At 43.8% G+C, this 15,393-nt stretch overlaps 1 protein-coding gene across 2 annotated transcripts in view; it reads right to left on the bottom strand.

Annotated features, from left to right (window-relative positions):
• Positions 1-9,714: 9,714 nt before the first annotated feature.
• The window catches only part of FNDC3B (fibronectin type III domain containing 3B), a 209,607-nt gene continuing 203,928 nt past the window's right edge, over positions 9,715-15,393 (bottom strand). For both annotated transcript variants that reach the window (XM_055723542.1, XM_055723543.1), the window contains exon 26: positions 9,715-13,242. In XM_055723542.1, the coding sequence (XP_055579517.1) occupies positions 12,931-13,242 (312 nt within the window). In that variant the 3' untranslated portion in view covers positions 9,715-12,930. The remainder of the gene's footprint in view (positions 13,243-15,393) is intronic.

Raw genomic sequence — 15,393 nt, forward strand, 5'->3', positions numbered from 1 at the left:
AAGTCATTGAACTTTAGGCCAAATCTAACAAAATACACACATTTTCATTAAATAAGAGTAGCCACCTTCATATGACTCTTGCGCAAGCAGGAAAATATTTCAGATCTAGCGGGGAACATTCAAGCATTTAACTCACACTGTAGCTGTCCCTCCTGCAGCTGGCACCATACCATCCATTATTTTTGCTTCCCTTGGTAGGGAAGCAGATGGTGGGTAGGGTCTGCTTCTTCAAACAGGTGCCAGTGCGTAATGAACTGCTTTTATATGGAAAACAAGAAAAATCATCTGGATATCCTTCACTTTTGCATGATAAAATCATCTACTGTCAGATGCCTCCAGAAAGATACATACCTCCCCACCAGTGCTGCTGGATGAATCCGGCATTGCTTGCCTCAAGGGTTATTGCCCAAGTTGTAAGAAGTAACTCCACTGTCAAAAAAAAGTGCAATCAAGTTTTCAATAGCATTTTTTACTTAGGAACAGCTAACTGAAGTCAGTCCAAAATAGGTATCGTGAATTTGTCTCAGGTGGTAACATGCGGCAAAGTTCCTCCCGCCTGGGCTCTATCAGGTTTTACCCAGGCAGAGCAGATGCTGCAGGCAGAGCAGATGCTGCAGGCAGAGCAGATGCTGCAGGCAGAGCAGATGCTGCAGGCAGAGCACGCGGTGGCAAACCACCTGCCTTGGCAAAAGCAATGCTGGCAGTGGTTTAATCGTCTCTCTCACCTGTTGCAGCTGCTCAGCGTTTGCAGCGTAGACTATCCTGGCAAATACTTTCTAGCAGAGGCTAAGCATTTCTCCTCTGTTTCCCAGGGCATTTCTGCAGCACCTCACGTTCCTGGCATCTTCTTCCCAAAGCCTTCCGTACGTGAGAGAGCATGGGTGTCTAGCCCACCCCATTTTGGGTCTGGACATGGCTTTTGAGGTCTGTTTTACATGCAAGGAAGACGAGAGCCCTTACAGGTGCTGGGCTGCTCATTAAGTGTGAAAGACAGGGTAGCTCTGCAGTAAGATTTCTTTCAGTCTGTTGAACCATGCTACATTCCTGAAAACTCCTGTAGGAACAAACTTTGCCAGTTCTGACTGAAAAAAAAACCATATAGGGGCTTTATGAGTCAAAATTCTGTGTTCTCACTGACCTGGATGTGAGCAGCCCATATAGGATATCGCTGGAGGTGCATTCATTGAACAGTTCAATTTTTGAAAGCTTTTCTAACTCTACATTTTCTACCACAGCTTCAAAAATAAGCAGGAACAATTTGGCTGCATTTTATTTCTTGGCAGCGTGTTAAACTGGTGATGAAATAGGTCAAAAGCACTTTACCAGAAAGCTTCATTCATTTAGAGAAGTACCTTTGATGGAGGCATGCACAGGCAGAAAAATCATGTCCTATTGTATTTCTTGCCAAAAATAAAATATACTAGAAAAATGGCACTTACATGTCAAATTTTCAGTTGATAGATACTCAGCAGTTATGTCAGTTTGTGTCAAATGACATTTGCATAAGCCATATTTAAAGCAGCAGCCATTAGATACCTAGATACCTAGGAGAACCTCCTCTCCATTGTGGATCTGCCGTAGTGGATCCCTCCTCATCTGCTGAGGGGCAAGGATGAGGCATGGGGAGGCAGGAGGGAGGGTGGCTGCAGCGGCTGCTGGTGCTGCTGGTCCCTTGGCAGGTTTGAAGGCAGCTGGCCCCGCTCCGTGGGAGACACCCCACACTTGCTTGCATCGATCAGCGCGTTTCCTTACTACTGCTAGCAGTTCCCTGAGCCCTTCAGTCAACGTTTCCTCACAGGCTTCCGTACCATTTATATCATTTGCAAAAGCCCTGTGGCCTGAGGAGGTAAATTCAGTCTTGAGAAGTAAATGCAAAATTCAGTAGCAAAAAAAAAATAATAATCTACCTAACTCCTCGTACCCCAGTGATGCTTCTGTTGTTCCACGCACCCCGAACCACCCTCCTCACCCCCAGGTGGAAGCACAGCGATTAGATTTTACTCTCACAATGAACAAGATTAGCCCAATTTTACAAAAAGGGAGTTAAAGCACTTGGTGTTTTAACCCCTTGTTCTAACCACACTGTCTCAGAGCGATGGGGTGCGGATCCACTCACCTCTGGGTGTTAGTCCTTAGGCTGTGGGCTGGTGCAGGCAACTCCGAGCATCATTTCTGTTTCTAAGCTGTGCCACTCGAGTGCTCAGCACAGTAGCCCAAGATAAAAATTATATGAGAAATAAGTAACCCCTGGATGACACTGCAGCATCCAGAGAGCTCAGCCAACGGGAGCCTGAGCACAGGAAACACAGGCTATGCTTCCAAAGCCCTGCTTCTGCATCCCTACCGTCAGCAGCGAACATGCGGTAGTGGTCAATGCAACACCTGCTCCCACAGTGGGATTTGTATCTGCCCACGAACCCTTAGACTGGTCCCTGGGGCTGCACACATGCAGGAGCTTCCCAGAAAATCCTCCAGATGATCCAGATGGACATGTATCCAGCAAATGGGGTTGCAGGAGTTGGCATGTCTTGGGAACACCTGGCACGACTGAGACTATTTTACACTATTTGCTGTCAGGCTCATTTAGCTGGAGCTACACACTGCCCAGCCATAATGCAAGCAGCACCTGGAGAAGCTGGAACATGGAGTCTCTCTGTTCATTTTGGCAGGTCCATCACCCACACAGGGCAGTGGGTACACCCCCCCGCCACTGACCCCAGCCATCTCCTCCCACCCATGCATCCCCACGTGATGTACCACAGCAGACTCCTTCCCAGCTCCGCACAAAGACCAGGAACTTCACAGGAGCAAAATAATTTCCTCACGCAGATGTGCTTGCTAATGGCTTTTCACTCTGAAACATGATTTCTGGCCAGAGACAAGTAAAACCTCCAGGGGTTTGGCTTCAAGTCCCATGTCCTTGGCCAAACTTTTGCACAAAGCAGTTTGTTAGGTGATGGGGTCCAGCTTTGCCAGCTCTATCAGACAGCAAAATCACAGTTCCACTTCCCAGAAGCCCTGGCTGTTGCTGTTAGGGGCAGGGGGGAAGAGAGAAGCGAATGCTAGATCGCAATTCGTCTTTTACCTCTAAAATGTGATTATGCAAGTACAGTGAAAGAGGATGAAGAAAAAGACAAATTTAATCCATCTTGTATTAACACAGGTTTACAGGTTTCTGCAGTCACTTCTGCTTGCTGTTGAGCCTTAGTAGGGCTGTCATTTCAGCACACAATGTAATACATCAGTATAACCAAATATAATTAATATGTTGGGGGGGCATTTAACAGGCTCTCTCGGCACTCTAACCAGCAGAAAAGTCTCTGTTCCCTTCCAAGCCCAGTGCTTTTGTGTTACTGCCCTTCCCAATCTCAGTTATGGGCTGATGCATGCAGTGACTTCAAAAGCGAGCAAAATCCTGAGCCTCTCATTAACCCTATTTTTTGGACCATAAAGGAAATTATAAAAAAAAAAAAAAAAAAAAAGCAGCCTCTACTTCATCTTGGAGCTGCACGTGGTGATGCTGATTGCATGTTTCTCCATGTCCTGAAAGCACATTGATTTGTTTTTCCTCAGCAAGAGAAGCACAGCTCTGCCGCAAAATTTTGGAGAGCAAATGCCTCCAGACTTGTCACGCACACTTACTGTTGGGGAGTAACGTGGCTCCCATCATTAACACATTACAAAGGCACTCTCACACTGCTGGCCTTGAGCAGGCTTGAGGGGCAAACACAATGTAGGCGGAGGACTACAAGCTTTGTGCAGCACCCCAGCAAACCACCCGATGGGATGTGAGCAATCCCCAGCCTCTGTAGTCTTCCCTGGGGTTTTGGGCATTCATGGACAAGGAGATATGTCCTGCACACACGGGGTCAGCTCCAAACAGACATCAGTGGTGAGACCGCTGCCTGGACCCCAGGACTGCCCCTCGCTAGGAGGGTACCAACTCCTAAGTTGGCATCTAAAGTGAGTGCTGCCTGGTTGGAGCCTACCACACTCTTCTGTGCACAAATACATCCTTTTGAAATGCTACAGTGTGCTCTTCTATCTGTACTTAGACATAAAACTCTTCGCAATGGAGGCATTTTATTGTCCTCCATGCTTGCTTCTTTCCCTCGCTGTGAGCGAAATGAAGGTTTGGTGACGTGTGCGAGTCCGTAAGTTGAAATCGCTCTCAGAACTGAAGTACCTCATGCTCAACTTCAGAGGCTGCTCTGAGGGCACAGGAGATGCTCTGCCAGCACTTGCCCCTTTTTTGAATGCTGCTGGATCCAAAGAGTAGAGCATTACTCCCTTTTTCTCACATTCTGATTGATTTTTCGCATGATTGCAGTGCTGTCCCTGAGAAAGAAAAGGCTTGGCGATTTCCAAGCCTTTATTCACATCGTTCTTCCCTGCACAGCCTCCTTCCACAAATGACCTGGTGCCGCAAATCAGCCTTCATTAGGGCAGGCTGGCAGGGAATCTAACACCACGAGCCTATTCTGCAATAAGCCCGCAGCACGGCAAGCTCCAAGGTGCAGAGATTTAAATAGATTTAACACACCAATATTACAGAAGACAGCAAAAACTCATACTACAAATTCTCACCAAAAGTTAAGCCAATACTCACGATCACACGTGGGCATGTACTCTGCCCAGTCCATAGCACCTTGGTATTTTTATCAAGCGGCGACAATGCGATTGATTTTTGTAAAATTCACCACCCTGTGCCAGGGGCACCAGCATGGGGCTGCAAAAGGTGTAATCTTCTGAGCTGGTTTCGATTGAACATGTAGTTTTGACCTCACTGAACTATCGATGATTTGTGAAAAGGGAAGCAGGTGGCCAGCACAAGGGTTTCCTTGTGCCTTGGCTGGTGCCCTGGTTCCAGCGGAGAAACACTGGTGTGGGGCTCATCCCTCAGATGAGTGGCTTCCTTGGGTGCTGCCTGACCATCTCCGGACTAATGTCAACATATAAGGAAACAAAACTAGTTTAGATGTACTCAGATCACAACAGTAGTTTCTTTTTTATAAAAAGCTAACCTGTAGGGCTAACCAATGCCACTTGCAGAGCCACTGCCCCCACCTGTGACAAAGTCACCTCGGATCAGCTAATTACTCTTGCCACGGTGTCTAAAACCACGAGAGGTTTTTATTTACCTTCTTTCTCCTTGGTCTTTGCTGTGGCCTTGTGCCTGATTTCCCACATCGCAGCGTAATTTGGAGCTTGCCATGTAGCAAGAGGAGTGCCATTGCCACAGGCTGCGGGGAGACCTCTATCAGATGTCCCTTCCTGCAAGACAGGCTGATGTGAGCCACAGGAAGGGGCTTGCACCATCAACTGCCCAGGCAGGGCTTATTTAGAGAATAACCAAAGGTTTGTACAGCTGTAACACTTTCCATTTCAACACACTGAAGTCAACCACATCATATTTTAAACAACAACATCACAAGACAGAGCTATAATGTGCAGAAGAAACGCCGAACCCTCATACTGGAGAGAAGGCAAAGCCAGGAGCAGTAGCAGCTTAAGCACTGTGACCCAGAGCAATCACAACTTTAGAGCTACACCTAAGGCCGTACTAAGTCCACACAGCAACATCCCAAGGGAATTCGGCCCGACTGCGTGCACAGACCCACTTTTTCTCAGCATGCCAAACCCCGACACACCGCAGTGACGGCTGGGCAGGCACCGAGCAGCATCCCACCCAGCGTGCTGCCTGGGGACATTAATGGGGACATTAACAGGTACAGTCCTGCATACAGTCCTGCACAGCCCTCTGAACTGAGGGCACCGCAACCAGCTTGCAAGCATTTTGTGGCAAGAAAAGGCATTTGAGGTGCCAATTAATAAATACAATATTTGCATTGGATTATTCACGTATTAATTCTCACAAGACTTCTGCGTCCTTACTTTCACTCCATTTTATTTGTAGACAATAATGGATTTCGTATGACAAAAGGGAGAGAGATGAGCTAATAAAATTATGAAGAAATGACATCCACTGAGCACACTGATCCAAGCAGTTATTTATTAACCGTGCTAGTACACCTAAAAATAGTTTTGATTGCATGCAATGCCATCTACGTCAGCAATTAGTATAATAAATGTAACTACTCAAACTAATAGCAGCATATTCACCCAAATAACACCAGATAGCAGGCTAATCCGCTGTGTTTGAAAGCATCTTGTGAAACTTTATATTTTATTTTGCCCAGCCAAGAATCTGCACATTATGGGAAAGCAACTGTCAAGAGCAGAAACATGTATTTAGAACTTATTAAATGCAATACTGATGAAATAGCCCCTTCAAGGGATCTCAGGTGGCTTTTTCTCCTCAGCCACAAAAATACTGAAATAAAATATCCTTGTGGTTCTCATTTCTGAGAAGAATGAGAAATAAAGTTGCTGTCTTCACTCCAAGACAGGTGAATATTAAGGACAGAGAATATAATTCCACATCAATGAATCACAATGCATCATGAATTCTGCAATAATACTATTAATTCTAGAGAAAGATTTGCACAGGAAATTTAGTTTACACAGCAATTTCTTTTTAACTTTTCTCTAATACCTTTGGGTGCAGACAGGTCAAATTGAACCGTCCGGTTCATGTAGGTGTCACTGATGCTGGGGGGAATCCCCCCCTCTCCCTAGTCCATACACCCACAGAATGGCAGAGCGGCCGGGGTGGGAAGGGACCTCGGGGGGGCACCGAGGCTGACCCCGGCTACAGCAGGTCACAGAGCCGCGTCCGGGCGGGTTGTGGGTGTCTCCAGACACGGAGACCCCACCGCCCCTCCGGGCAGCCCGCTCCAGTGCTCCGCCACCCTCAAGGCAGAGAAGTTTTTCCTCACATTCAGATGGAGCTTCTTGGGCTGCAGCGTGTGCCCGCCGCCCCTGGTCCCATCACTGGGCACCGCTGAGGGGAGCCTGGCCCCATCCTCTTGGCATTTGCCCTTGAGATGCTTGTGTGCGCGGATAAGGTCCCTTCTCGGTCCTCTCTTCTCCAGGCTGAACGGGCCCAGCCCTCCCCGCTTTCCTCATCAGGGAGATGCCCCATCCCCTCACCACAATTGCTCAAGGTTTGCTGAGAGCTCGAAGGATCCACTTAGGCTTGGCAGGAGGGGGTAAAGATTAGGTTGCAGCTGGACTCCTCTTCCAACCCACGAACCGCCCTCTTTCTGTACCACACGTTTAACCCCGAACAAGCACACATACGAGCAGGAGAGGTGTTTCGGTCCAGGCCTGGCCGGAGCTGAGCCGCTTCATGCCACCAGCTTCCCAGGGGTTGGCGCTGGGGTCTGAGCGGGCTGCGAGCATCAGGGCACAGCCCAGTGCTTTCCACCCGTGTAACTCCCTTAAACTCCAGCAGAAGGACAACAATACATCGGGGTGGTTGAAGAGAGCGGTGATCCAAATCACCTCACGCAGCAGCCTTGGCAGCCCTCGGCCTTCCCCGCATCCAGCCGGCACCTCACGACGGCGCTGCCCATGGGCTGCCCCCGCTGCCATGGGCTCTGCGCGCCCAGCGGCACCGTCCCCTCCGCTCAGGCAGGCGAAGTGGCTCTCCCCAGGGGACAGATCTCCCGTTGCCAGCCTGCCAGCGGCACGAGGCCTTTGGTGGCGCAGCCAAGCTGCCGCCTTGGCCCAGAACATGGTGGCGGCGGTGCCCTGGCCCGCAAGGCAGGAGCAGCTCCAGCTGCGCCGGTTTACACAGCGCGTCCTGGAGGCCTCGGCTGGCGTCCCCAGGGTATTTCATTTTCAAGGGTATTTTCAAGTACCTCTGCTACACTTCAGGATGGGAGGGACGGGCAGGAAAGCCTCGGGCTCCTGACACAAAGGCTAGAGTCGAGCTCTACCTCCCTTCAAGCAAGTGCTATTTATTCATAGCGGGCTGAATTCCAGCATCTCCTAAAATTCAAGTGACTTGAACGATCCTGGCAGGAGGAGCTCTGCAGCTGAACGGCACGGACTGATGCTGCCTCCAGGTCCCGTTTGCTTCCCTTCTGGTCCCAGGGAGCGGGCGGCTCGGAGCACGCCATGCATCTCACACACCGGTTTCTCACCCAGAGACCACCTTTAGAAGGGGCTTAACTCTCCTCCACCAAACCAAACGCCCTCCACACTTGCAACAGCAACTGAAGTCAGAAGCAAAACAAATTCTACCCGTTTTGTTTTCGAACGGGCTCTTTCATTACCAAGAAGAGAGAGAATCGCTGCTGCTATAGAAACAGCAGCTACCAGCCCGGTGACCATGCTTTGCTGCGGGCAGACCTGCACGTTGCTCACACTGCGAGATGTGCCTTGGTACACATCCACCTACTGTACCACCCTAGAGATTGTTTCTAAGGCCACAAAAATATCTAAAAAAATGAGCCTCCACTCTGTTTCAGAACTTTAAAGCAGATACTTTTCTCTCAACAGGTATGAGCAGGTGAGTGATGTCGGTAAATACAATGTTGCCCAAGCCTGGTTACAACATGCTCTGTATCACCTTGCAAAACAAAATCCATCGGAAACTTACTGCTACTTACCCCACCTCTGCGTAGTTTGGCTGTGGGAAGGTGACCCGGTACCTCTGCACCAAACCTGTGGGTTACATATAACATTTAAAGATAACATTCAGAGCTCAAACAGCAAATACCAAACCGCTCCTTCGCTCCCATAGGCTTCAGCTGTCCCCCATCATCCCTGCAGACAACCACGGCGATGCTGCAACCCAGGGACTACTGAAAATAAAAAGAGCTCTCCAGATACCAAAGCACTCATTACTATTCTATAGCCATATTCAAGAGATTTTGTTAGACATTGTTTAGATAAGCACCATTTAAATAAAACACAGCTAAGCAACTGAGTGAAAAAATTACTGTATTTCCCTAGGAAAAAACCCACTCGTAAATTGCTGTAATTAAAAAAAGTAAACAGATAAAATGTTTTATTTATACAGTGATTTGAAGAAAAGCTATTTATAAAAACAAACATTAATGTGCTTGCCAAGAAACACGTATATGTACTAGATTAATTTTTTATGATGAGCAATTGAATTTGTTGCACATAATTAACAAATAAGTAAAAAGTTCTGATATTTCAAGCATTTAATTACAAAGAGATGACAAAACTAGGTATATTTTTAACATCTGTAAATTTTCCTGCCAGCTATTTACAAGACGTGATTAAAACACCGCAGAAACCTGACTTTAAGATTATTTCTATAAACTTGTGCTTGCTGCACGTCAGCCCTGCCAAGGAAGCAAACTATGGGGCAGCAGTCAGAGCTCGCTGTCACGGCCAACGCTGCCTAAAGTGGGGCAGCCCCAGGGAGAGGACTGTAAATTCCCACGGGTGAGGAGACAGAAGGCTACAGAGACTAGCTCAGGTGAGGAGCAATTTGGCATTCACCTGGGTTACGCTTAGGTCAAAACAGCAGCAGCCTTCAGCTGCACGGTGCAGGTAACAGCCTGGCTGAACTCCAGCTTTCCAGGAGGTGGATGAGCAATCTGCGGTGTATTTAGCTTAGTCTAAGAAAAGATTACGGCATAAACTGCTGAACTGCACCAGCAAACGCTTCATGAGTAACACTAAATCATTCCAACTACAAACCAACACATCCCGAGTTAAATGCGGGGCTCCCACTCCTGCCTCGGGCTGCAGTGACATCACTAACCTGCCAGAAAGGGCTCCCGCACAGGCTGAAAGGGCTGCATTCAATTAAGAAACCTCCTGGCAATATCAGAAAGAATTAAAACATTTATTGGGCATAAATATATTACATATACACTACAGATACAGTTAAGTCTTACATACATAGTGTAGTATTTGCAAAATCTATACATTAAAATTGATATGGCAGTTTTAATATAATGCATATGAAATAGTCTAAAATTTACAATACAAGAAAACTTATGACTATTTTTTCTTTAAAGTTGAAAAGCTTGGAATGTATGTTCCCATAGTGAGGTAAAAACATTTTATTTTTTTCAATTTAAAGAACTGTGCAAGGATAAGGTTCATACACATTCAGTTAGGGCACTTCTCAATCGTGACACTGAATACTGAGCTACTGTAACCAACGAACAGGATTAGAAAACATTTCAAGTTCATAAAGAAAAAGGCAGAACAATATAAAAACATCTCTCTCCTTCCTTAACAGTTTTAAATATTTAGTGTTTCATTCTACCTTGTTCTGTGTTGTTGTTTGTAACTTCTTTGAGAGCAGAGTGCCCTCGGGTCGGATGCAATGCCTGACGTTGCCGGACCAAAGGGCACAAAGATTTATGGGGAAAGACAAGGCATCGGCAAAAGCAATCAGAACAGGAATGGTTTAACATTTCTGATACTTTATTTTGTTGTTAATATACGAATGACAATCAAAGCACTATGGCAGAATATACAAATGAAAAGTAGGTCTGATTACCTTATTTAGGGCCTGTCCCAACTCCTACAGAATACTTTCTCTGACAACCTCAGGCTTGGACTGGGCATTCTCATTAGCAGGATAATAAGGGACACCAAACAAATTAGCAATGACAGAAATGCTTCAACAAGAGTAACTGATTGCTTTTCTCTACACTTCTGCTCGCTGCTTTTAGTATCATTTGTATTTCAAACTTTCAAAACTGATCAAATCATCTAAAGCAGGATGTTGTTTTTTTATAAAGTGTTTTTTTTTAAAAAAAAAAAAGGTGTCAAGCTTGGATTTCATAGCAGCACTGCTGAAACAATAGTCCAAAAATAAAAAAATGGGAATCTATTCAAATTTCTGGGTTTCCAAACTAGCGGTCTTTTCATTGTTTTAAAAAATACACTCTTTCCCCCTCCATTGAAAACAGCTGTATATGCTTTGCTCACAAAATACAGATGCAAGGTCACAAAGTTTCATATCACAAATAAATTTAAATAAGATGTAAATAAATTTGACAAGCCATGACTTTGGCAAAAACAAAAAAATATATATATTTAGCTCAATGCCATTAGTTCGCAAGGCTAAATTAAACTAATTATAGTCAATAACAAAATACAGAACATTTCTAATATTTGCTACATCTAGAGAGGCACACAGAATAATTCATTGATCTTAGCACTTTCTTTCCAGAGATGATTATGTTTTTGGATACATGTAAACGTTTGAATCACTGATAATGGTTTTTTTTGGCATTTAATGTACTAGATGCTCCCATCTTCAAAAACACAAGGAAAGGTAAGAAGATTAATAATACTAGGAATGCTGCCAGGTAAAAAGTTGACCTAAAGTACAACAGTATAAAACAGACAAAATATAACATGCTGTGGGGAGGGTGGGGAGGGGGATTAGTACATAAGTACACTTTTTCTTTTTTCTTTTTTTACAATAAATAAAAGATTGCACTGTAATTGGTATTTAAAGTACTGTATGCAGTATATAGTATAAATAAACCTAAAACAAAAATAATGTTGTTTTTTCCCCCATTACTTTGGTTAAGGGAATATTATGCTAGTACAGGACACTGAATCTTAGACAATGGAGACAGAGCACAAAATAGCTAGGACAAAAGCCAAACCAAGTAGCAAAAATATACAAAAACAAGAGGCAGGGAAATACACTGTGTCTGTTGCACCCTTTTGGAATCTATTTGCACCTCCAGCTCATTTATGTCCCTGAGGTACTCACACAATGTTGACTTAATATAAATAACCCAATGAATTAAGAGTTAAAAATCTAGTATCTTGGTGGAATAAAACGTGTGTCTGGGAAGGGGCAGGCAGGAGGGGGGGACACTCCCATCGGAGCAGGGACTATTCCTCTGCAGGACTCTCCTCTGAATTTTGCCATGTACCAAGTTATTTCAATTAGCCCTGTGGCAAGAATAGCACAGTCACCCGTTTAAGGTATTTAAAATAAACGGATCTGATTTCTGATACCTCCAAGAAAGTTCCAGAAAATGTATACCCCCTCCACAAAAAAAAAAAAAAAAAGAACAACCCAACAAAACTAATAATAATAATAAAAAAGATCAACTGACAGTAAAGTTTTGCTTACATTGAGTGTAAATCTCACCTAATTCAGTAGAGGCAGTTAGCTGTCACCAGCTCTAATCATATAAATCTGGCTGAACATAATAGGATAATATCTAGTATTAGATTAAGAATAGTTATATACAGTGACAAACAGACAAGTTAAAGCAGCTTTTAAATAGCTGAACAAGGGAATAACTAACTATTGCACAATGCCCTCTTACTTAAAATTACTGCTAGGAATCAAAATGGTAAAAAAATCTATAATGCTTCATAATTTATATGCAGTTCGGTTATTTGATTTCTTATACAGGCAGTCTATAGTGTTGTAAATGTAAAAATAATAGATAATTAAAATGTTCTTCAACTGCAGAATATTGTTCCGATTTAAATGCACTAAACAATTAAAATAACTTACGTTTTATCTAGAAAAAAGTGGGGCAAATGTAGTGAATAATTCATAGGCGACACTGCTAATACTGTTCAAGAAAAACCTGGTACTGTTGACTAACACTGTATTCTAGTCTTACCACTATACACACTTGTGACTAATGTTTAGAAGGAAAGAGAGACAAAAAAAGTGACTCATGATTACAATTTCCTAAATAGTAAGATAAAATAAGAGACGGTACGAACTTCAGTGAAAAAAACCCAAAACAACATTGAAAAGGCAAATTGGTGACAATTTTGAAACTGTGAAGGTAGGAAAAAAAATATCTTGCTTTTGGTATCTGGTTTGCTTGTTTCTCCAGTTTGACCACTTCCTAGTTTTGAATTTCAAAAAGGTGCATCAAAACACTGATTTATCTTTCTTCAAGCTAGAACTGTAAAAACAAGAGAATATAAAATGTATGGTAGAACAAAAGGATTTCAAAAAAGGAATATCTGAATAAATGTGTGGATTATAATGCGTAGCATTAGTTAAATTTGTATCTCAAACTTCCATTGAATTGTCTACTTCATAAAGAAGTATTGTAATATACAGGCAAATAGAATTGACAAACTTGCAAAGCCAAGAACAATGAGGGCTGCAAACTGTTCATCAGTAGGAATCATGCTTTTCATCTTAGGATCATCTATGCTTCCCATTTCTCCTGCAAGCATGATCTCACTTCGCTGGAGCATAAAGGCAACGGATGGGCTGAAAGGTCCACTAAGTTCCTGTGAGGTATCCAAGCACCGGCGGCAGACGCAGACGCGAAACCGATAGTCTGTGTTGACTTGAAGGCCTGAGATGTGGAATGTGGTCTCTTCTCCCTTGTACACCTTCAAAACAAAACAGCAAGCACAGTCAAAACCAAAGAGCAAGACACCCTCCTGCTTTCATAGTACCAAACAATTTAAAAAAGTAGTAACGTTAGATTTTTGCAAGGACTTGAGCCAGAAAGTTAGGTGAAGTCCGAGCCTCTTAAGGAAACACTTCTGCAGCTCTCAAGGGAAGGAGCTCACTAGGTCACTGCAGGTTTTGGAAAAACAGAGGCATGCGGAAGACTATGTAAGAGACATCCAACCGTTTCTCCATCTTGAGTGTTCAACAGAGTCAATGCACACAAGGACAGACAAAACTTCAGGCAATTCATGAACCGTAAGACGTACTCATCTTTTGCGGGTGTGATGAATTCTACAAACATGCTTCTGTACTCTTAAAACGTGACTATATGCCTAAAACATGTTTAAGACCTAAGCACCGTGTTTGGCCCCAGAAGGAAGAAAACCTGCAAACTAAGGTTGCTGGAAGACATTCACTGTGTAATTGTAAAATTGGTTACAAATATTAGTTTAATGTACTTTTCCTCACATATCTCTCAAGAGTCAGCAATCTTGCCAGAAATTACGCTTTCAGAATTGTGGAAACAACAAAGTAATATTAAGGAATAAAAGAAACCCCTCCTCTCAGTTGCGTCTTATTTGGTTCTTCAGCAATCCAAACCTATCACATATTTAAGTTAATCAAATGTAGGTACTGCATGACTCAGGGCACATGTCACAATATGAGAAGGAAGAGAAATAACTGAGTATCTGAGAGACAGCTTTGTGACATTTTAAATTGAAAAAGACCACTGGAAACATTTACGAACTCTGCAAACAAGTAACTAGTCAACAATTTTTATATAATGGAGAGTTGTTGAAATTGCTATTTTATGAAATGAAAAATGTGTCACGAAGTGCCTGTGTCTGCTGGGAAAAAAAACCACCATCCTGAATGTCAGATACTTTTTCCTCTGCTCATTTAGCCCACCTCCTCACTGTGGGAGCAGAAAGCTGAGAGCATCTCTGCCTTCCCAGAGGTTAAGAACTAAACTTTAGAAAAGGGTAACAGGAGGGAAATTAAACCTGGGCCAGCAGAGGATTTCCTGTGTGTTACTCTGGAGTAATAAAAACAGGAGGAAAAAGAAAAGACGTGCTCAGCTAGACACCACTTAAAGAGTCCACTTTTCCTGCCTACGCTTGTCTCCAAGAACTCAACCGTCAGTTAAAAAGCCAGTTGCTGATTTCTTGAGAAGATCTGGGACAAAATTTTTTTCTTTCATTTGTTCTGTCCCCTCCTCTTAAACTTTCACCGTTTTCCCAAATACAGTTTGAATGATGGTGACACTGAGTTTCCATACTAAGTAGAAGTCCTCTAACTGGCTCATGTTTCTTGGCCCCGAGGTGCAAATCAAGAAGCAATGTTTAAAGAAAATCACGTTACCTTCCTCAAGCACGCTCAGCATGCACAGGAAGTTCACTCTACCTCAGGTGACAGGAAAACAACAAATTCATACCACAAATCTCTGCGATTAACCACAGATATGCACCGCTGCCTTTCTTGTCATCTTTGCTTGTCTTCCCAATGCCAATGAGACGGGAGTCATTAAGTTACAGTAATGCTGTAACTGCAGGGAAAAAAAACCCGACACCCGACAAGTGCTGTAGTGGTCTGCAGAAATAACGTGAAGGTTGAAACACCTGTTTGTAAAGCACACCTCATCCCAGCAACATCTCTGCCACTCTATCTTCCAATGACAATTCCATTTCTAATACCCACCTGTTGTGGACAACTGTTCACCACCTACTCCATCATCAATGCTCCACCTTGGAGGTAGTTAATACTCGGGTTTACTCCCAATTATAAATGATCATGCGAACAAAAGTTGCATACATTTGGCACATAAATGTAGGTTCAGCAGCTAATTAAAAACCCAATGTGTTCTTCCACAGGACCAGAGTCAGGAATCTTCTCCTTGGCAGACTTGGTTAATTCCCGTATCTTTAGACTCCGAGACACAGTAACTCAAAGCATCTATCCTTACAAAACAACTGCAAACAAGGTATGTTTTCTGGTGCTGATGTAATTATTTTAATTTCAAAATATATAATTAGAGGAGCTCTACATGCCTTTGCAACCAACATGACCACTTCTAAACCAAAATAAAA

The sequence above is a fragment of the Falco cherrug genome, chromosome 11 (assembly GCF_023634085.1).
Source record: "Falco cherrug isolate bFalChe1 chromosome 11, bFalChe1.pri, whole genome shotgun sequence".
Classification (NCBI taxonomy): Eukaryota; Metazoa; Chordata; class Aves; order Falconiformes; family Falconidae; genus Falco; species Falco cherrug.